General features: G+C 41.2%; 1 protein-coding gene across 17 annotated transcripts in view; it reads left to right on the top strand.

Moving 5' to 3' along the window:
- nrxn1a (neurexin 1a) overlaps window positions 1-6,224 on the top strand; it is a 158,894-nt gene extending 152,670 nt beyond the window's left edge. For 15 of the 17 annotated variants that reach the window (XM_057357876.1, XM_057357869.1, XM_057357875.1 and 12 more), the window contains 2 exons: window positions 2,705-2,786; window positions 5,005-6,224. In XM_057357876.1, the coding sequence (XP_057213859.1) occupies window positions 2,705-2,786; window positions 5,005-5,306 (384 nt within the window). In that variant the 3' untranslated portion in view covers window positions 5,307-6,224. The remainder of the gene's footprint in view (window positions 1-2,704; window positions 2,787-5,004) is intronic. The other 2 variants (XM_057357871.1, XM_057357862.1) reach the window with 1 other exon arrangement.
- The last annotated feature ends 16,483 nt before the right edge of the window (window positions 6,225-22,707 follow it).

The raw sequence follows: 22,707 nt of genomic DNA, 5'->3' as shown, positions 1-22,707 counted from the left end.
TGATAGCTAAGGGATCTCCGCTTGTGAGATTCAAGCAGACAGTCTTTCAGTTTTCTGTCCAGATCTTCAACCAATGCTGCGGAAGGGGGGGGGTCAGCAGGGACCTGGTGAAATCATATTATATAGATGTCTGGGTCACAATATGGCAATATAGTGTGTAGATGTTTCAATCTTTTATGTCAGCGTTTCTTTTTTATCTTTAGTAGACTTTGCTGCTTTACGCAATTATATTTGAGAGTTCAAATATAAATATATGTGAGTGTATATTTAAGCATTTAACGTATAGTTTGTTTTACCCATACTTGCACTGAATGGCAGTCAGCCTCCATTCTTAACTTAAATGTCATTTTTGGCATTTTTTTCTACCCTAACATCCTTCCATCATCTCCATAGTTACCAAGGAGAAAGCACTGAGCTTGGGCTGTGTCTTATCCTGAAGTCTGTGCATTATTCACAACCTGCCAAATCTGCTAGTGCTTCCTGCAATGCATTCTGTCAGAAATGTAACCACATATTCAAACCTGGTTTATATAGGTTGGTTTCTGATTTGAATATATATCCCCTCGATATCTGTGGAGGTTATGACCCCGCCTTGCATACATGTAAATTTACAAAATGAGGAATTTGATTGATATCACTCCTATTCTTTTAATATTATTTGACAAGTAACCAAATGTGTGTTCTGAGCATTTAATTAAAACAAGCCTGTTCATTTAATAAAAGAGAATAATTTGTGACGATCAAATATCATCACCTCGAAATTATAAGGTTCTATCTATTTTTTGTCACAATTGAGTTATTCACATATTCTTCTTCAATGACAACTTATTTACATTATGTAATGTTTTTTCTTTATGTCGTGTACATTTTGGGACTTTTTTAGAAAACAAAAAAGGTTCTGACTACAAAGTTAAAATGAATGCAAATACTTTGAAGCTCAATATCTCAAAACTGCTCAGAATGCAGAGAGAACCTTAAAATTCCAAGGTGGCAATATGTTCTTATCACACTTCTCAGGTCACTTTTTATTTATTTATGTTAAATAAAGTGATGCTGTGAATTCGTATGAGTTTTATTTGTTATACCTTTAAGGTTTTGCTATTAGGATGTTAAATTAAATTATGTTGGCGTTAAAATATGTTTTCAAAACAAAGTGTACAAAGACTGCAATGCGCTGTTTATTTCTGGACAGGTGATGTAGCGATATAGTTGGTTACATTACGTCATCACCCATCTCTTGAGTCTGTAAACACAGTCAGGTTCTGAGGATCCAAGCACCTGCTGTGGTAAAAGAACCAGCATCTTTTTGGGGGGGAAGGAGTATCGGGCGCCCCTGGCTCCCAGAATCCCTCTCGGTACCTTATAATTCTTTCCATCTCCAGAGTCAAGCGAGCAAAATCCGCTACCGTCCTTTAGCGAGGGCTCTGTAGCGCAAAGCATTACCTTCACGTTTCTCATTCTTCCAGCGGCAAGCGGCACCGTTACGTCAGTGATCTAAATTATTCACTCGCGCTGACCTACTTGCAGGGTTTTGAGAGCTGGGAGTTGAACAGATATCGCTGCAAGGAAAATGGCATCCATGTGGTTATGGCAACCACTTTAAAACAACTGTGCAGGGTGCCCTCCCACACCCTCTTTCTGTGTTCTGTTCGTGTGGTCTGCAGACTGTGATGATGGTGAAAGGTCCTGATTGGCGTGGGCATTGCCCCGCAGCCTGTGGGCAGACCGTGTGAGCACAAAGAGACAAATCGATGTCTCTCCTCTCCGCTCGCTCACATACACACTCAGCCAGCCCTACATTTCTGTTGGGACAAACACACTCGCATGTACACGTTTGGCCAGCTGGCGAACGTGTACACGCTCTGGCTAATTGCAGAGAGAGAGAGAAGTGTGAAGACTACTGCTAAATGGATGCCACCGAAGCGACGTCGTCAGATGGAATTTTGCCGTACCGCCGTGAGGGACGCGAAGCTTGCTGCCTTCTTGCATAGTTGATGGAGAATTCCTTCGCAGCCAGACGCACGGGCGCTTTCAAACCACAGTCGGATAGGATCTTTTGAAATCGTAGCGTGAAATCTCGACATGGCTTTCTTTCCTTTTGGAACCATCACTGGAGCTGAGGCAAGGTTTCCTGCCACGTGTGTTGTCATGCGCTGTGGTCATTGTGTAGATTCGCTGCCTATGGTTTAATTTCAGATTAAAAGGCACGTTTGATGAGATTGTTCCCAGCGGGAAGGATGCGAGGAGATTTGATGTGCTTCACATCACATGTTTCTGTGTGACCGTCTTTATACAGCAAGTGCAGGCTAAATTGAAATTTGTCAAAGGATTTGTGATGAAATCTTTATGTGTGTGTGTTTGTGATGCTGTGATCGATATTTTGAACCACCTTGATGTGGAAGTCTCAGTAGAGTGTACTATAAGTTGATTTGACATGTTATAATCCTCGCTTTCCCCAGAAAGTTGCGACCTTTGACAGTTAGGACACCTTTGATCATGTCTGTGAGTTAAAGCTCTGAGGACCTGTGAGAGCTGTCAGAGTGACAGTCTATAAGGACATTTCCTTCTCTCTCTCTCTCTCTCTCTCTGTCTCTCTGTCTCTCAGCATGAGGCCTTAGATGATACAGCAGCAGCCCTATAAAACTGTAATGATGCCACAAGGCATTTTGATGATCCTTCCATCCTTTCTGTCTCTCTGGTACAGGATGACCTTCTGGTGGCATCAGCAGAGTGTCCCAGCGATGATGAGGATATTGACCCTTGCGACCCAAGTTCAGGTGGGTTAGGTTAGTCATCTTTCTTTTATATTATTACTGTCCATGTGTCATCTTTTTCTTCATATTCTCCATTGTTCTGTTTTGAAACCATCCCTCAAAGATTATTTGATCACAGGATTGTTTCACTGCAGTTTATTACTATTTCTGGTAAAAGTCATCAGATTTGACATTTTTCCGAACGCTGTTAGTAGCAACATGAAACAGTCGAAAAAAGCGCTTCAAAATACAAATTAGATCATTTCGCCCAAAGCCCAGCCAGGCAGATGCTTTATACAGCAGAGTAATAAAAACATTCAAGTAAATATTGTTTTTTAATACCTAATTGGAATAAAAGCATCTGCCAAATGCAAAAAAATGCAATGTTAATGTAGTTTTAGAGCCAAGCTATTTGTGTTTTTGTCCTTTTTGAACGTTAAAATGTTGAGTGGCACTAAAAAATAACAGCGGAAAAGGGTGTGGACGAGTTTTTTATTTGTTCGCTCTCAAGTACTTATGGTACTGCATGGAAAACTAGAACACATAGCTTGTGCTTCTACGCTGCCTTACCTGGCAAAATGATTTTTATGCTTTTCCTTGATGATTTGTCATATAATATTCAATGTTTCCACAAAGAACCTTGGCTATGTTTAATATACATGAGTAATGGGATTTCAGTCCAGTGAATTATCATGTGGGTGGGGCTTCCTGATTCCACAGAATCAGAAAGCAAGTGACAGACAAAATCAACCGTTGCTTGCGCAGATGGCTAAGACGGAAACATTGGCGAGACAGCTTTTTCATTTCAATTTTCATTTGTCGTGTCGTGCTTGGTTGAGAGACACATGGTAACCTGAGGTATACTTTTTTTTGCACATGCTGTTAATATAAAAAATGTTCAGAGTGTGTGCTGACTTTTAAGTTCGTTTAATCAGTCTTAGTCTCTTTAAACAAACTTAATACGCCATTATTATGCCACATATTTTATGTGCTGTATACTAAGACATTATTTTGACTCTTTGACCAATATCTGGTCTCTTTAAGCATAATTTTATCCCTAGATTTTCCAGTTATTTATGTATTGTATGCTGGACATATTTAGAGGTGTATTTTTGGAAAGGCCAGCACGCATGCTAACGTAGCATGTTCAGCTTTTCCCATTTCTCCACTCAGCGGGTGCATCCTGGTTACGCAGTCAACTGCGTAAACCGCTTTTGACATGAAAAATGAAGCACAAAGGTTAACCCAATCCTTCAGCTGCCTTAGCGACCGCAAGTGGCCTGGGCGGCAGTCATATTACACATGGCAAATGCAAGCATTTCGAGACACAATGAAAAAACATGCTGCCAAATCTGGATGCAGCATTGCTAATCATTGAATGTTGCCTAAAGCGGATAATTTACAATGTAAATAAGCACGTCCTCTTTCCAGTTGTAAAAAGGAAAGGTTTCGCTGTCGTCTCCATCCATAACTCCCGCTGTACTTTGTCATCATCTCATTTTCTGCACCTGCGGGTCGCAGCGCATCAGACCTAAGCCTTGAACGGCTTTGTTACAGGTGTTGTTTTGCCGAGCGTTCGTGCCTTGCCCGCAGCCGCGCTGCCTCACAGTTGCATTCCCCTCTCTGACAGACATAAATCAGAACAAACTACGCTACACTGAACCGCACGCCAGAAATCTTAAATGACCAGAAAATGAAGTTCACTCACTGGTCGCAGTTTGGAAAATATTTATTTTATAAATACATATTCATTCTGATCACACACTTATCTGCGCCCACAATACAAGATTGACAGGGGAAGTATGTTTGCGCAAGCTTACAGTAAATGTTTGTTCATTCATTCAGAAAGATATGCAGCGGCGGTAAATGCACGTGTTGGTACGTTTAAGGTTGAGTGTCATTAGTCTGCTTTATGTCCTGTTTACTGAAGTGACTCGGGAGTAGTTTCTCAGACGGATATCTGATCTTGTCAGGAGGGGAATCAATTTGGCGAAGAAATATTGATTTTCGTGTCTCCTTCCAGTTCAATCAGTTACTCTTCCACACATTTTTCCATTCCGCTTCCTACTAGCCCATTTCTTGTTAGCTCATCGCCAAACAATGGCGTGGAAGTATCAGCAATATTGAAATTGCTCTAGCAAATTCATATATAACTCCGCTTTAAGCTTCATAATTAGTAATTAAGCACATATAGAGATTTGTTTCATTGGCTTTAATGAATGCTCTCGCTCCCTTTCTTGTGTATCCACAGCTCACCCTCCTCCGCCCGAGGCGAAGGGTTACCCCAGCCCGGAGGTGATCCGGGAATCCAGCAGCACCACAGGCATGGTCGTGGGCATCGTCGCGGCCGCTGCCCTGTGCATATTAATCCTACTGTACGCCATGTACAAATACCGAAATCGTGACGAGGGCTCGTACCACGTGGACGAGAGTCGCAACTATATCAGCAATTCAGCCACGCAGCCCAACGGAGCGGCGGTGAAAGAAAAGCCCATCGGCGCACCCAAAAATAAAAAAGATAAGAAAAACAAGGACAAAGAGTACTACGTCTGATTTTACAGACATCCCTCCCCCTTATAATCCCGCCCACAGATCCAGTGCTCCGAACTCACACGCAAAAGGGGAGGGGAGGTCAACCTGTGTATAGTAATCGAGAAAAAAAGATTGACAAAGACACAAACTGTCTTAGTTCTATCTAAGACAGGATATACTGTTACTAACAATGAGAAAACATACTTTATAACCAAGCACACAAAAACTTTACCAAGTTGAGAAGTGTGTACGAAATGGGCAGCGAATGGACTGCGGAGGAACCCAAAACTTTGAGAGCTGTGGAAAAGGGGGGGTGTCAGCGTTCTATGTTCAAGTGTATCGCTGACAGACACGGCCGCTGGTTAGAATTACATGTATTTCATATTATGTTGCCTGTATAAATGTGTTGCCAGAACATTTTCCCTCTAAAGCCAGAAAAACCACGAACATCTGCAACAATCCAAACAAACATTTGTTTGATGGGACAAAAAAGCAAGGAAGGATTTACAATAAGATGCTACCTACGATTGTTAAATCAGCCAAAGTATTTGACTCCCTTTTCTGATGGCAGTATTGCAAGTTTGGATGAGACGGGGATGTTGGGAACGGAACAGATTTTCGTTTGCCGGACAAAGCCCTTGCTGTCAAAGAGAGTTGCGGAGGCCTTAAATATCAATCCGAGTGTAAAGGTTATTGGATTTTCTTCTGTTTGTATGTTTGTCGAAACGCTGACAGATTGCGCTGGTGAAGACGAGGAACACCGGGGCCATTTGGGATAGATTGAGAAAAACTCCATGCACGTCAAGTATCTTATTACATGTTTATATACGGTGCAAAGACTATCTGTGTGCTCTCTGGACTGTGGCTGAAGTGGTGTTTTATAGCCTGTTATATAGATGATGCCAACTACAGTATACCTGCTCTTCAAACTTTTTTTTTTAGAAAAAACGAAGGCGAAAACAAGGAAAAACAGAAACTTAAATGTCAATGTGTTGCAATAGCGATAGAACCGTTTCTGCCATTAGCTACGATGATTTTATTTTCCCTTCTTTATGCGCATCTTCAAAATATGTTATTTTTGACATACTCCTTCCTTCCTTTATTTGTTTTTGTGTTTACTGTTGTGTCAACAGGAAAAGTCAACAGTTTAGGTTTTGGAAAGCAAGCAGATATGTGGAACTACGATTTTGGACTGTTTAAGCAATATTCTCTTGCTTGTCTTAGTGACCAAACAAATTATGCATGGTATTTAGAACTCAGATCTGCTGGGAGACGATAGCATAATCTCAAAGTAACACTAAGGAATTCAGTCCCCCAAAATTTGAGCATTGGATTATAGCACAAAGATGAAAAAACAACCCGTCAAAAGTGTTTGCAAACATTTTTATCTTGTACTGTGTGGAATGTACAAGAGGTATAAAAATATATGACCTTCTGAATAAAATGTTTGCTTTTTGTTTTTTTGTGTGTTTTTTATTTGTGTACAATTTTTCTATAATACCTTCTTTTGTTTTTATTGTGACAATTCTTTGATGACCTCAAAGTGAAGATTTATTATGAAAAAATAGTTTTGAAAAATCAAATGAATAAATAAAATATTAAGACCTATCAAAGCAGTTGTCCTTAATTTTCTTTTTATATAGATGCAGGGCTGTCACGGTATCCAATTTTCATTGCACAATTATTGCGCTCCAAAAATCACGGTAACGGTATTATCTCAATGTTTATCTAAATGTTTACAGTATAAAGAGGAATAAATGATGCCATCAATGAAATTCATTTTTTTATTGGTGTTTTGTCTGTTATTTGGTCAATGACTCACACTTAAAATAAAAGTATATGAAGGCAGAGAGAGTTTTTAACCATTGTAACCGTTGTGTTGAAATATTTCATGGGTGCTGAATAGTTTACGATATTACAATATGTGTAGACACGATTTCGATCACGATTTCGATCATTGTGGTTTTTAATATCCCGATTATTGACAATACCGGTATATTGTGACAACCCTAATGTCAGGATGTATTATTTCAGTGTGTTTTAATAGTTGTCTCATCAAGTTTTATGTTATATTTAGTCAAAATATCTTGTTGAATATTTATCTTTAAACCACCACTTACATGTGGCATCCGCTATTTTGTTTTTCATTATCGTTTGTCTTTTGGTTTCAGTATATTGTCCTGTTAATAAACAAAAGCTTTGCTTCTATGGACCAAACATTATGTACGTTCCAAACATAAATTCTTCCCAGGGAACCTTGAAGGGCCAGTCATGCTGTGTGTGGATATTGAATGAGGCCATCGATCCAACATAACAAAGAAAACACACACTGTTACGTTCCTTTTGAAGAAGAAGATGTTATGATAAAAGCTCTCTGGCAGAGATGGGCAGTGGAGAGGGTTCGGTGATGGTGTTAGATGGTTGAGGATAGCGCCTCTCTTTAATTTTCTGCACAGGAGGAGGCAACAGAACAGCTGGTGTGAAATAACTACCCCTACAGGGAGGTATGCGCTGTAATTTATGATTCATGAATTATTCACACCCGCCATAGACTTTTCATCAGGCCTCATTTCAACACACTTTGCAGAGGGAGTGTGGGAGGGAGGGGCAGCTGGGCTGGACGTTCGTCACGGCCTTGAGACAATCTTCCCTTCCCGGTTTTATTTAATTGTCGAAAATCATAGTTGGAGGAACAGCAGAAATGTGATTGAATATATGTAGATGATATTCTGTCGTCAAAAAATTGAAAAAAGAGTAACTCTGGGTTTCAATAATGGATTTGTGAAAGATGTGTTCCCTCACAGGTTGTTGAATTAAAAAGTGTGTAGTAAATACAAAGAGTCTGCATCTCTCACAGTACTAACATCATTAATCATGAGGTTTAACCTTGAAGGTGTAATGCCATTGATTTAGCGACATAACACATCGGATCCAACACCCGCTTTTGTGTCCTCAACCTGTTGTTGCTCTCAGTCTCTTAAATCAAAATGACATATGAACATGATTTAAACCGTGTGACAGTTTATTACCATTCTGTAAATGGTAGCATGACAAATCTTTCCTGCAGTGGCCTTTGTTTAATAAATGGCTCTCATTACCTGAGTCTAAAAATATATTCAATTACACAGATATTTCTTAAAATGGAGAGACAGGCTTCCAATATGTTTCCAGTTCCATAAATGGACAGTGTGGTATTTTCATTATGCAAAAATTAAATTTTAATGAAATTTTCGAAAAATCATTGTGCTTTATTGCATTGAACCCTAGACCAGATAGTGTTACATATCTATGCTGAACATCGATCTTTCTCTTTGCTTTTTTATTCATTGTACATATTGTTTATATGCTTGTAATGGAACAGAGGGGACAAATTTGCTACAAATAGCAAATTTGTGTTTGCTATTTGTAGCTAATGCAAATGCTATTATAAGAAGATTTACAGAGAACCAAATCAGGAAATACAGTTTCACTAACTAAATATTAAAATGGGAGTGTGAAATGGATAGGTGCAACAGACGTTTGAAAGACGATAGGTGAAACAGACGCCTTTTTGAATGCATACATCTATTTTTAAAAACTCTGGGAAATTTGCCTGCTTACAAATCAGTGGAGGAATAAAAGTCTATCTGTTATATAAGCTCATCTCCACAGCACCCAATAATTCAGAAACTGCTGCTTAAATTGGGTTTGCTTTCAGCCTAGATTTTGCAGTGTATGTGAGACTAAAAGGTTTATAAAGAAGCAACAGAATTGTATTACAATCATTTTTTACCTTTCAAGTATTTATATTCTAAGCATAATTTGTATAAATGGTTAAGAGACTTTGTGAACAGACGTTATTAATTGTTTCTGACATGCTGTTTCAAAATCACACTGTTCCAAACCACTTCCACTGCTGGCAGTGCAACTACTCTGTAAAAAAAATATTTGCTGCTTTAATTTTTAGTTTCACTTAACTTTGGTTTAGAAGTAATTTTAACTTTTTTTAATATTAACTCAAAAAAGTTAAAGCAGCACTATAGAACGTTTGCTTACAGGTGCCCCCATGTGGTTGACAAGCACAATTGTCTGTTACCAGTGTCGTAATGTCGCTGTATAAGCTTCCCCGTGGGCAGTGCAATACACGTGAATTTGTTTTCTAAGTTGATGGAACCGGCAAATGCAGAAACATCGTTTGGAAACAATAACGCACTCTTCCACAGGCAGGGGATGGGCGGGGCTGTGTGTATCGACCCGAACACAGAACTTACAGAGTGTGCTTGTAGCCTCTAGGAGGTTGCTCAGTTAGCTGTGGCAGTAGAATTTGTCCAGTTAAGAGTTGTTCTACCACTGAAATCATTTTGAGACATTATTTTAAGGTAGAAAAACTACAAAGTGTTGCTTTAAGCAATTTCAACTCATTTTTGTAAGTTGAATCATCTCACCACTGGCCAAAATTTAAAATAAGCTGAAATGTCTTATAAACCAAACTTGTAAATTAAACTTTAAAAAGCCAGCAAAGATTTTTTTACAGTTCACAACAATGCAGCACATGTTAATGTTATTAATGACAGAGGACAGTGTGAATTACTCAGTTTAGCCATTTTTATACATGGACTGCCTGTTTGCTCAACTATGGAAGACGGGAAGGTTAAAGGAACAAAATGAATCCGTGAAAAAATCTGTTCTGAAAAAATAATTAATTTCTCAACTGCATTTGGTTCCAGCCGTGAGTCAGCATTTCCATCAACTAATGGCACCAGAACAAGGGCCAAATCACTAACAAGGGAATTTAGCAAAATACACACAGTTTATCGTAGCTCTAATTTGACATGATTTTAGTTAATTGGGTACAATGCCAGGGGCAGGCTTTCACTTGAGGGACTGCTGGGAAAGTTGGAGCAGTTTTGATCCATGGGAATCGTTACTTTTCTAGGTCATATTCATACTCTGTGTCAAACTAAATCTGAGCCAGTTTAGGTCTATTCATTTGTGTGTACAATTGCAAACTGAGACACATGTACATGATACAGGACACATGTTGGTGTTCGTGTAGAAAATCTATAAAATGCAACAAACCATATTGTCAGGGCTGGGGAGTAACAAAATACATGTAATTTAGTTACGTATTTAAAATACAAAATTGAGTAACTGTAATTCATAACAGTTACTTTTTAAATGGTGGTAATCAAATTACAGTTACATCCGAAACTTTTTTTAGATTACCAAAGTGATTACTTTAATGGTATTTATTTCATTTAAACCTTATATTAACTGTAATGGGCAATTAATGTAAAGAGCAATCAGTGATTCTCTGACTCTAACAATCTGCAAAAGCATCCTAAACTACAGTTCTGCTCATAGGTTTCATGCCCCTTGCAGAATATGCAAAATTTTAACAAAATAAGAGGGATCTGGGTTGAGTGGCAGAGCCAGAGGGGGGTCCAAGGTGGCACTGAACATCCCTGACATACAATTGACTTCACCGCACACGAAAGTCAAGCGAGTCGGCGTTTATCGCTATTTTTACTTTGTTTAGATCGGGAAAAAAGTTGTTGTGTGATGGATTGTACAGCGCGAAATTGGAAATTTATTTTTAAGGACTGACGAAAGATAGAAAAGAAGCATATGGATCGCTGCAATTTGCTAAACAAAAGGAATATTAAAACGCACACGCTTGCTTGCTAGCCATTTCAAGTCAGACTCAGCCAGGTACGTTTTTTTTGTTGAACCATACCATTATTGTGTTATCTACCTATACTTTCTAATGTTACATTTTTAAAATGACGCAAATGTAAAGATTTCCCAGAGTTTTCTAACCTAAGATAAATATAAAATGTTGGGAGAGATCCCATATTTCTTTTAACATTCTAAGCAGTTGTACTACATACAAACTTTAGAAATACACAAGAAGGAAGCATCGTGTTTTAAATAAGTTTCACTGTTTAGCCTTGGCTTTAGGATTCTTAAACAACTTTTCATTGTGTAAGTTAACGTTAGGCTCCACTAACAAATAGTATCGGTTCCCTACATACATTGTTTACATCAGGGTCGGAAATTTACAGAGGCTTTGTAAAAGAAATGACAACAAGGTGAACAAAACTGCTCTCCGCATTCAAGATAAAGGAGGAAAAGCAGTCCCTGCATACTAAAAAACGTACTCGGTAACTAATGGGGAAAACTCCTTTTTCTCCGATGACTGAAGCTTTACAATAATGCAGTGAATACCGCACGGTCATTGGTGCGTGCAAAGTAAAACTTGCAAGGACCTATGGCGATGGCGCCCACCAAAATGGGCGGGGCTTATGGCTATATAAGCAGACACATCGCCATAGGGTCCTCAGGTTACTTCGACTGAAGCGACGACCATATACAGCTTGTAAGCACGGCCAAGAACGCAGTACTCATTCCGGTATCTCAGGGAACCGAGGTATAAATTCAGTCAGTTTGGGGTCTCCCATGGGGCATTGAATGCCCAAAGAAGAATATGCCAGCGCGATAGCCTCAACTATCCATTTAGATAGTCTATGCTTCGTGACCGGAGACCCTCTGGTGCAGTCGCCGAAGCAGACAAAAAGCTTTTCCGACTGCCTGAAGGGGGCGGAACGCTCAATGTAAATCTTAAGCTCTCTGACTGGAGAGAGCAGATTCAGCTCCGGGTCCTGCTTGGAGGAGGGGAGTGCATAAACTGTCACTACCTGCGCTCTAAACCGAGTAGAGAGCACCTTAGGTACGTAACCATGTCTTGGTTTGAGGACTACCTTAGAGTCGTCAGGCCCAAATTCAAGACAGGAGGGGCTCACAGAGAGTGCCTGCAGATCGCCCACACGTTTTACCAATGCTAATGCTAGAAGCAGAGAAGTTTTAATCGTTAGGGGACGGAGGTCTGCAGACTGCAGAGGCTCGAAGGAAGGACCCTTCAGAGCTCTCAACACTGTGGGTAGATCCCATATGGGAACCCTTCAAGAAGCGAATGGCCAAGTCGTTCTTTCCCACTCCTTGGCCCGCTTTGGGGGCATGAGAAGCTGCAATTGCTGCCACATAGACCTTGAGCGTGGAAGGGGAGCGGCCCTTATCCAACAGTTCTTGCAGGAAGGACAGAATTAGTGATATGTCACAGGATTCTGGGTCTGCGCCGCGGGTTGCACACTAGGCGGAGAAGACAGACCACTTGAGGGTATTGAGTCGGCTTGTAGACAGAGCTCTAGCCTGTGATATCGTGTTCATGACACTCTCGGGGAGGACCGTAGGCTCCCATCAAACGGCCAAAGGTGCAGAGCCCACAGCTCTGGTTGGGGGTGCCAAATCATGTTGCCTGCCTGAGAGAGGAGGTCCCTTCTCAGGGGAATAGGCCACGGGGCTGCTACGAGCAGCTGAGACAGTTCCGCAACCCAAGGCTGGTTCTTCCAGAGTGGGGCTACAAACAGCACCTTGTGCGCCTGTTCTATGATCCTCCTGATCGTCTGTGGTATGAGAGCGATCAGGGGGAAGGCATAGAGGAGCCGGTTGGGCCTTGCCGAAGACTTCCCAGATTTTCTGAACCGACCTGGGGTGGAGTGTCCATTCCTCTGAAGGGACGTTGCTCCGAGATAGCATATCTGCTCCCTGGTTCAGTCTGCCCGGCACATGAGTTGCCCTCAGTGAGCGCAGATTGCACTGCGCCCATTCCAAGAGGCGAAGTACCAGGGAAAAAGGCGTCTTGAGGAGAGGCCTCCCTGGTGATTTATGTAGGACACCACTGTCATGCTGTCCGATCGGACTAAGACGTGGTGGTCCCGTAAGACCGGCAGGAAGTGGTGAAGAGCCAGCCATACTGCCTGCATTTCTCGGCAGTTGATGTGCAGGTCCTTTTCCTGAATTGACCAGTGGCTGAAGGCCGGTGTGCCATCGCACAGAGCCCCCCAACCCTTGTTGGAGGCGTCTGTCGTGACCACCTTTCGTCTGCATGTGGTGCCCAGGGGCACACCCTGCTTCAACCAAAGAGGATCCCTCCATGGGGCTAGAGCAGTTACACAGACTTGATCCACCAAGACGCGTAGGCGTCCGAGACGCCAAGCATGTGGCGGAACTCTCGGTTTCAGCCAGTACTGCAGCAGACGCATCCGAAGAACGCCCAACTGCAGTACTTGTAACACCCGGAACAGAACGGGGTGCTTGGGCGCACAAAAGAGCCTTCTTTGAAGGAGGTCCAGCCGCAGCGAGACACGGTCCCTTCCTCTTCCTCACCTCAGTCTCAGGAAGGTGCCTGAGGCGCAGGGTCCAGCGTGATCTTTGGCCAGGGTCCCTGCGTTGAGGGTGGGGGAAAAGTCTCCCAGAGCGAGAGCGTTGACGCGTCTCAGCTCCTGTTGCCTTCTGAGCAGTGGGGGGCATGGCCTTAACCAGCTGTTGAGTTGGCGCTGGCTTGGGGTGAGCCGATGCAGTTCTGGATCCGGGTCTCTTGGGCAGGAAGTGCTTCATGGCCTGCGAAGATTTCTGCGCTGCCGTCAAACGTTCCGCAAAACCCTCCACCGCTGGTCTGAAGAGGCCGGCAGCGGAAATTGGAGCGTCGAGGAAGGGGACCTTGTCAGCATCTTTAATCTCTGTGAGCGTCAGCCACAGATGGCACTCGAGCATCACGAGACTGGCCATCAATCTGCCTATCGCCTGGGCCGTGGCCTTGGTGGCACGTAGAGCAAGATCCGTCGCGCTCCGCAGCTCTTTGAAGGACGCAATGTTGGTACCGGACTCATCCATGCCCTGGAGGAGTTTGGCCTTGTACACTTGAAGCACTGCCATGGAATGCACTATTGAAGCCGCTTGGCCGGTGGACGAGAATGCGCGTCCAGCGAGGGCTGCGGTGGTTTTGCATGGCTTTGAGGGATGAGCTGCTTTCGCCGTCCAACCGATGGCCGAAGGCTGACACAGATGTGTGGCCACCGACTCATCGAGTGGAGGCAGCTTCTCATATCCTTTTTCCTCTGCGCCGTCAACCGAGGTGAGTTCATGACCTGGTGAGTTCATCGTGAACCTCCAGGAAGAACGGTGAAGTCCGCTGACGAGGGGCTAGGCGGCACCCCGGCAGGAACCATTCATCCAGGCGGCTGCGAGCGGGTTCCTCCGGAGAGGACCACTCTAATCCCAGCTCCTCCACAGCCTTAGTGAGGACCCGAAAAAGCTCGGAATCCACACCTGGCGCAGGTTCGCTTTGCTCTATAGACGGCAGGGGGGCGGGGTCGAAAACCGTGCCCGACAGCTCCTTCCCGTCTGAAGTCGCTAACGACATGCTGTCGTCTTCCTCGAAATCGCTTCCGCCAAACGAGACCATGTCATCTGCGGATGTCGGTGGACGCTGGTCAGCCTGGGAAAAACGAACTGGCGAAATTTCTCTCTGTGGAGAAGGCGAGGCACACCGAGGGGACGTGAGCCAGCACTCCCCCGAGCGCTTAGGTCCTCTACCCCGCTGCTTTGTCCCCGCAGAGCCCTGTGGGGGTGAAGCGAGAGGGATCGAGGAGCGGATTTGCTCTCAGAAAAGAAAGCTATCTGCAAGCGCAGAGAAGAGAGTCATGCTCTCGCAATGAGGGCATTCCGTTTCTCTGAGTGCGTCTTGAGCGTGGGATGCTCCCAAGCATGAGACGCACTCGCCGTGACCATCAGCGGCGTGCAGGCGTACCCCACACGAGTGACAGGGACGGCGCAGCATTTGCAACAACGCCGCAGGAAATTTGCTCAGGAAATTTGTTCTTTTAGAGCTTTGCCAGATGGCGGCAGGGAAAAGGAACCAGCGCTGCTGAAGGCCAGCAAAATTGCTGAGCAGAGAGGTCCAGTCCACTGCAGTGCTTTTCCGACGGCGAAGCTATCAGTCCGTATAATGTATAAATGTATAAATCTCAATTTCACAAAAATGTCCCCTTATGACTGGTTTTGTGGTCCAGGGTCATTTTTTTTCAAAAAATAAAAAGAAAGAAAAAATAATGTTGCATCCTTATTCACTAATAAGTGACATCTTCAGTAGTAGGTCAGCCTGTTTCAAATTCATCCAAAAATTTGATGAAATCTGTCATTGTCTCCAAAACTTAAGGTTATACTGTACATTTACTACAATAAAGGAGGAAAGAACATGTGTGAGATGTTGTTTGAAGAACATTCATTAGTCAAAATGTGTTTGATGGCACAACCTGATTTCTTCTGGTCGTTTAGATGAATAAATTTGGTTACTTGTGCAGCTGATAACTGTAAAAGTCAGCACACACAATGCATTTACATAAGACGTCATACGTGCAGGTGCACAAGATGCACCAAGTTGTAAATGTTAATCAATTGTAATTGGATAATTTCGGTTTTAATCGGTTTTACTGTTCAACATCATCTTTCACCATTTTTCATGAACATTATAACCACTAACATGGTGAAAAACGTAATATGATATTATATTTGCCAGGTCAATTTGCATACACATGAGCGTGTTGGTGCTTGTGTGTAAAATTTGATGAAATCTGAGCCACAATCTTCATCCTTTTTGTTATACTATGTTCAGCGAGATTGATCTGTCAAGCTCGCTGCAAGTTTTTTTCCATATTTTTATACGAGATATGAGAGCTGTGTAATTAACTGTGAAAAACCCGTTCTTTGTATAATTATGTTCTTTGACTCGTCATCTCCTCAGGGCCACAAAGACCAGCTCGTCTTATCTCTCTTCCACAGTTTATAAATACAAAAAATGTTTCTTCTGAACTCCAAAGAATACAAATAACAGGTCACAATGTGATGTGGCTCACCATTTCGCTGTAGTCTTCAAGAGCACGGCAGATTATAAGAGAGAGAAAAAACATTGACTTTGCTTTGCCTTACCTGTCAAAACAAGCGGAAAAATGAGACGTTTTCTTCCTTCCTCTATCTCCTTCCAGCTTGTTGACAGCTCTATAAATCATTATGAAATAATTGTGTGTTTTTAATTAAATGTGAGATGGTTGCTATCAGTATGCCAGGCTCTGGCACGGAGGCATTGTGTACTTCTGAGGATGTGAGTCCAAGACTCTGGTGCGCAGGGTGGGGGCCATAACTCAGCCCCGGGGGGACAGCTATAGGCACACTGGTATAAATACTGGCCCCTGGCTCGAAGAGAAGGACCTTGATGATGGCAGTGCTGTAATTGAATGCTCTGTATATTGTGTTATTACAGACTGCAGTGTCATATTTCATGCGTGGCTTTGGCAAAGTGCATTGGAGTGTGGTTGACGTCCTTATCGGGTATAGCTGTCTTGACTGCTCCAATCGAGTGTGGAACGGTCTAAAGAAAGCAAAGCAGATTTGGACCGGCGTGAATGGTGTCGCTAGTTGAATGCCCAATCTGTGCTTCGTTCGGCATCTTAATCTTAATCAAATGCGCCCATATATCTCAGCTGTCGTGTGACAACATGCTCATCTGTCTCGGAATTGTTCTTTGGCATTGTATTGATGACAAACCGTTATTTATTTATTTTTTGTGTACAGCAAGATGGATGAGGATTCATCGAAGTAGACACTACATACAATGATTCCATATATTACATCACACGCAATAAGTGTAGTTTAGGATGAAAGACACGTTGGTGGTTTACAAATAAACCGTAAATGTGTCCTATGGCCTGAGAGCAAAAGAAAAAATGGAAAGAAAAAACGTATGCTGTTTTATATAAATAAATAAAAATATATGAATAATATAAAAGTATATATTACACATTTACAGCATATTCATCAACTACCCATGTATCAGAGCAGCAGTGTTTTTCCATTACCATCAGATTTCAGTGGTTCACATGGTTCAGACTGTAATATGTTAGAAAGCCAAGGCCGTTTTTTGTTTTACCTTTTCTCGTCTGCTCTTACATGCAGGTAATTTCATTAAGTGTGTTACCTTGAAAGAGCTTCTCTCTGATCAAATACAAAGGTCGGAGCTTTGACTTTTTTCTGGGACTAATTAAGAAGCTGTTAGTGCTCAGCCAGCCAGTCATTTTCTATGGAGAGAAGATAATTATGGTCCGTCCCGTATAAATCAGTCTGAGGGCTTTTATTTTAAAAGTCACATGATATTGTGATATTGGCCACTTCAAAAGCAATCCATCAGATGTACTTGTATAAACGATTACGTTATAAATCCAATCATTACAACAAGAAAAATGTCACTTTCACTTAGAGACATAAAATGTATGTGTTTGCAATGCATCCGAGACAATACAGTGTGATCACATTCCTATATGGTAATCTAGAAAAATGAAAATGATGCGTAAATCACAAACTGTCTAGCTGCAACAGTAAACAAGTTCTTCAGTTTGGAATTAATTCAAGACATGAGTGGATTATTTATTTTGTTGCTGAAGCTATAAAAAAATAGAGACAGTAGAAATATGACCACCACTAAAGGTCTTTGCACATACAATCCGAAATTTTCGTATACGTTATTTCGTAAATTCGTCACGGACAGAAACCTTGCACACTGAGTCCGATGCGTATTTATTAATCCGTTGCGGAAAAAAATCGCAAAACAATACAAAATGGAGTCTTCAAGCAGTGATGACGATTTTGTTGTCCTCTCTCTTCTTAAAAAGAGAAAAATAAAGAGGAAATATTGGGTCCATCCAGTCCTGAGGTTGTGTAACGAGGAAGGAGAGTTCCACCTCCTTATCATGGAACTGCGGGATTATCCTGACCGATTTAAAATTTACTTCCGGATGTCAGTTGCTCCGTTTGACGCTTTGCTAGCGATGCTGAAGCCACATATTAAAAAGAAGACCACCAATTTCCGTTAACCAATTGATCCTGAACAGAGACTGGCAGTATGTCTAAGGTGTGGACACACACACACAAGCCGCAGCACGCACGCACACAAGCGCACCAAACTGTGGCATCGGACGAGTTTTACATTGGGTACAATAGCCAAAACACCTTTGAAAACGATTCCTACAGATGCGAAAAACGCAGAAAATAGAACCCGGTCCGAATTTTTTTATGACGGACGGAAATATCGGAGGCAGTGTGTAAATGTGATTGACTCAACGTGAGGTCGTATTTATTTTTTAACGTGCGGAAATTTCGGACGAAAATTTCGGACTCGATGTGCATTGGCCTTAAACCTTAAAGAGACAGTTCACCCAAGAATGAAAATTCTCTTGTTCCAAGTATAAAATTATAAGTATAAAAGATATTTGAAAGAATGCTTGTAAACCAAACAGTTCTCGGCCACCACTGACTACCATAATATAAGAAAAATTGCACTGGTCAAAAGTGCCCCAGAACTGTTTGCTTTCCTACATTCTTCAAAATATCTTCTTTTGTGTTCAACAGAACAAAGACATTTATAACACAAATTTTCTTACATGATAGTCAATGGTGGCCAAAAACTATCTTGGTACAAGCATTCTTTCAAATATCTTTCTCTGTTTATCAGAACAAAGAAATGTATACATATTTTAAATAACTTGAGGGTGAGTAAAAATTTTAATTTTGGGGTGAACTGTTCCTTTAAGGATGCTGTACGTTTTTTATCAAAATGCAGGCAGAAAATGTCAATATTACCTTACAGGCAGCTATCGCTGAAAACCAAAATCGTGTCCAGAAATATCACTCTTGGTCTGACAGCTCTAGACTCTATAAACGGCAGTCAGATTCTTTGAGCCAATCAGAACGCTTTGACATGTTTTCTACCTGTCAATTATTTTAGACATTCACAGTGCAGCCCTATATATGGGAAGCAACAATCCGAGAACGTCAGTTTGTCAGTTGTTACTGTAGTTTGCCGTGCAGGAATATTTTGGTACTCTTGCTTTTGAAAACAGCTAACCGTGTAGTACACAGGGTCCGTGTTGAGGTTTGGTTTATTTTTCTCACCTCTGGAAGTAAAATGATGTGCTGCTGATTTCCAGCTTCATCCATGCATCGCCGTGTGTGTGTTTTCATGTCTTTTGAGGGGCAGGGTTTTGATAAGAGGGGTGTCCCTAATTTACTAGCAGAAATCTAGAATCTAGAAATGGTTCTAAAATCTAAATACATTGCTCACAGGACCTCATTTAATATATCTTTCTTAATAAAAATGATATATATTTTAATGTTTTAAGATTATTAGTTTAGTTTTTGCTCTATGAAAATGAGACAGAAAATGAGAAAGCATCCATTCTGCTGCTTGAAAGAATAGGAAAAATCTCAATACTCCCACCTCACCATCATCTTTTTTCCTGATTTGATCCATTTGAGTTCATTTTTGTCCGATTTTGTTGGTGATTTGAGGTGTTAGTTCAGTTTTATGAGTTTTAGAGATGCAGAAGCTGCATGCCTCATGCCTAGATAGAAAATAGCTGCCTGGGGGCATTGCCAAGATGGCTGCCAAGTAAACTGACTTAAAGGGAATTTGGTAGCATTGCATTGTGGGTAGAAATACTTTATTTGTTTGAGTTTGTTTTAAATTCTGTCATTATTTACTCACCCTGATGATGGTTTAACCCTACAAGCAATTATTTTTCGATGGAGCACAGGAGGATTACTTCTGAATAATCTGTAAATAGCTTTTTTCATACAAGGACATGTAGAGTTTTTGGAGTGAACTATTTCTTTAAAAAAAACAGATACAGTGCAGAGTATGAAGAAAAATATAAAAAATGTTATATTGCAATAATTTTTGCTCTCTGTGTAAACAGTATAAAATCTTTGGACAATAACCGCACAGCACATTTAAGGTGATTCTTATTTAACGTGTATTATTTCAGTTTGAACAAATAAATAATTTTGAGAATTTGTGTTTAGATACTATATATGGAGATATAACATTTCTACCTCTTGAAAGCATAACATCCAGCAATTCTGTAATTTTTTGGCATTGACCCTTATGATTGAATGGCTTTACCGTGGATTGCAAAAAGCAAAACGCAATTTAAATCTCAGAGCTAAATGTGTGTGAGAAGGAGCTACATCCTATGATTTAACCTTGGGTATTGTGAATACCTAAGCAGTAAGCTGTTCCATCTCTAACCAGTTACCAATCTCGCTTCGAGATGGGTAGCAGTACCACGGCAATGGCCTTGCAATCTTAAACACTGCTGGATATCTATGACATTGCATGTCTTCCATACGATGCCCCATCTCTAGTGCTGGTTAAGATAGACCTATTACACCAGCGAAGGAAATAAAGGAATACAACGCACGTTCACAAGACGGCCATGCCAGCAGGGGCTCGGTACGGTTCAACTGTCGTCTTTTGATGAGATGGCCCTATCACTGCAGTCGGACTATTCCCGACCGTGTATGTCTTTTTTAAAGTAGAGGACAGAACGGCGAGCCTTCCCGTCAAATCACTTGCTTTCAAAAGTATTATGGGCCGTGTAATGTTGTTCTAGCTGAGAAGCGCATGAGAGTGTTTACATTGTGATTGGTTCCACATCTCTGATGGTTTCGCAATTATCAGAACGTAGATGTTTAAAGCCTTCTGCGATGTAATCTTTTTACGTGCTTTCACAATGAAGTTGATCTAGAGCATCCTGTTTGTATTTTCGATGGTTTTTATGTTCTACCACTGGTGCCACTGAGCAACCCTGCAGTGTAAAACACTAATCGTAAACTGAGATCTCTGCAGTGTGGAAATAGACACAAAGAGCTGGCTGCTTTATCTGAGGGGTAGAGGGGTAAAAGATATGCTTATCATTTAGACGTTCTGTTAAAGTGTGAAAGGGGCGGCTAAACCGGGACACCAAGTGTGACATATCTGCTTTGTTCCAAAACCTATTGGGCTGCCTACAGAAACGCCGTTTTCAGACATCACAGGTGCGCTCCTGATGGGAAGTCGATTCCAAAATGTGGGTATCTTTATTTTGCTGCCTCCTTGTTTTGCCCAGATGTATATATTCAAATATTTCATTTAATATTAAAAAATATATATTACAAAAAAAAGTTTAGGTGTACTGTAAGTGTGTGTATATGGAGCTACATTCTAATTGATAAATGCTAAATAAATTGAAGTTACTTTATTGCTTGTCTCCTTTTATCACATTTCATTAACTGTTCCTCCATTTCGAAGTACTTCCCTTTTTGTCTTCTCATGCCCTCCTGCTGTACCTGAAAAGTCTGAGAAGGCTTGACTGGGGCTCGACCAAATCAACTGGAAACGTGTGTAGGTGTTCTGCCAAAGAAAAGATAACACGTAATTAGCATTATACATTATTCTACAGACTGATCGCTGATAGCCAATTGATATTTCTTTATGCATTGATACATTCAATATCATAAGTAAGACATTTGACATGGACCTGTATCAAATGCTTTTAAGAGTCTATAACATATTTTTGTGAAAAGGCACCTCTCATATTTAAAATCAGATTACTGTTCAGTATTTTATGGTATAACTCTAGTTTAACCTCAGCCTCCAAATGGAAAAGTTACTTAAATTTGTGTGCTCTCTGAGTGGAATGTATTTTAAGGCAAACGTTAAAAAAAACTGTAAAGAGACTTTCATTGATTTCTAAATCTTCATTCAGGTGTTTCATAGGTCAGAAATTGCCCTCTTCTATTTCCGCTAGCGATGGCACAGCTGAGCCTCTGGGCTGTCTGTCTGCCTGAGCACTGACCCTAGAGAAGACTTCAGAGCCCTGACATTTCTCTGGCTGGAATATGAATGGCAAGGTGCCAGAGAACTGCCCTGGATTATAATACCTGCACATGTGACGATTGACAATGAATCCTTTTTATCAAGCCTGGTACTATAAGTGCAAATCAGTGTCTCCATGTAAGTGCCCCTTTCTCTCTCTCTCTCTCTCTCTCTCTCTCTCTCTCTCTCTCTCTTTATGCACATCAGTCAAGTTCTTTCACACTAGACTAAATCAATAATTTCTTTTTAAACTTTGCTTTGTGCACATGTTGGAATAGAAAAGGGTCCTCCACAAACTGTTGCTATAAAATTAGAAGAACAGAATTTGATAAAATACCATTAAAGACGGTTTCATCGGATGCACGCGCGCTGCCCGAAGTTAACTTCCGGTCTGTGTTTGGTTATAATACTGTATATGTTTTATTTATTTATAAATATTTTCAATTCATTTTATATTACATTTAAATTAATATTGATTTTATGAAATTAATTGTATTCAATTCAATTAAAACTACTCAACAGTTATGGATTATTTGCTGAGGTCTACCGGGAGTTAAGTTTGGACCACATCACATTTGTTTATGTTGTTGCCACTGAAACCGTTTATATGCTACTAGTAGCATTAAAGCGACACCTTGGAACTTTTTGGAGGGTTAGAGATAGGGGATAGAATATACAGTTTGTACAGTATAAAAAACATTACGCCTATGGACTGTCCCCACGGGGATAGTCAACCAAAGCCTGCGTGTGTGCGTGCGTGCGTGCGTGCGTGAATAAATATTGAATAACAAATGAATAACACACACAAAAAAAGTGTCACGCCACGGGAAAGGCAGAATCCAAACGCAGGCAGTAGGT

This window comes from Triplophysa rosa, linkage group LG18 (assembly GCF_024868665.1).
Source record: "Triplophysa rosa linkage group LG18, Trosa_1v2, whole genome shotgun sequence".
NCBI classification, from domain to species: domain Eukaryota; kingdom Metazoa; phylum Chordata; class Actinopteri; order Cypriniformes; family Nemacheilidae; genus Triplophysa; species Triplophysa rosa.
The sequence above is the reverse complement of the archived record's forward strand: the minus strand, read 5'-3'. Positions and strand labels throughout refer to the sequence as shown.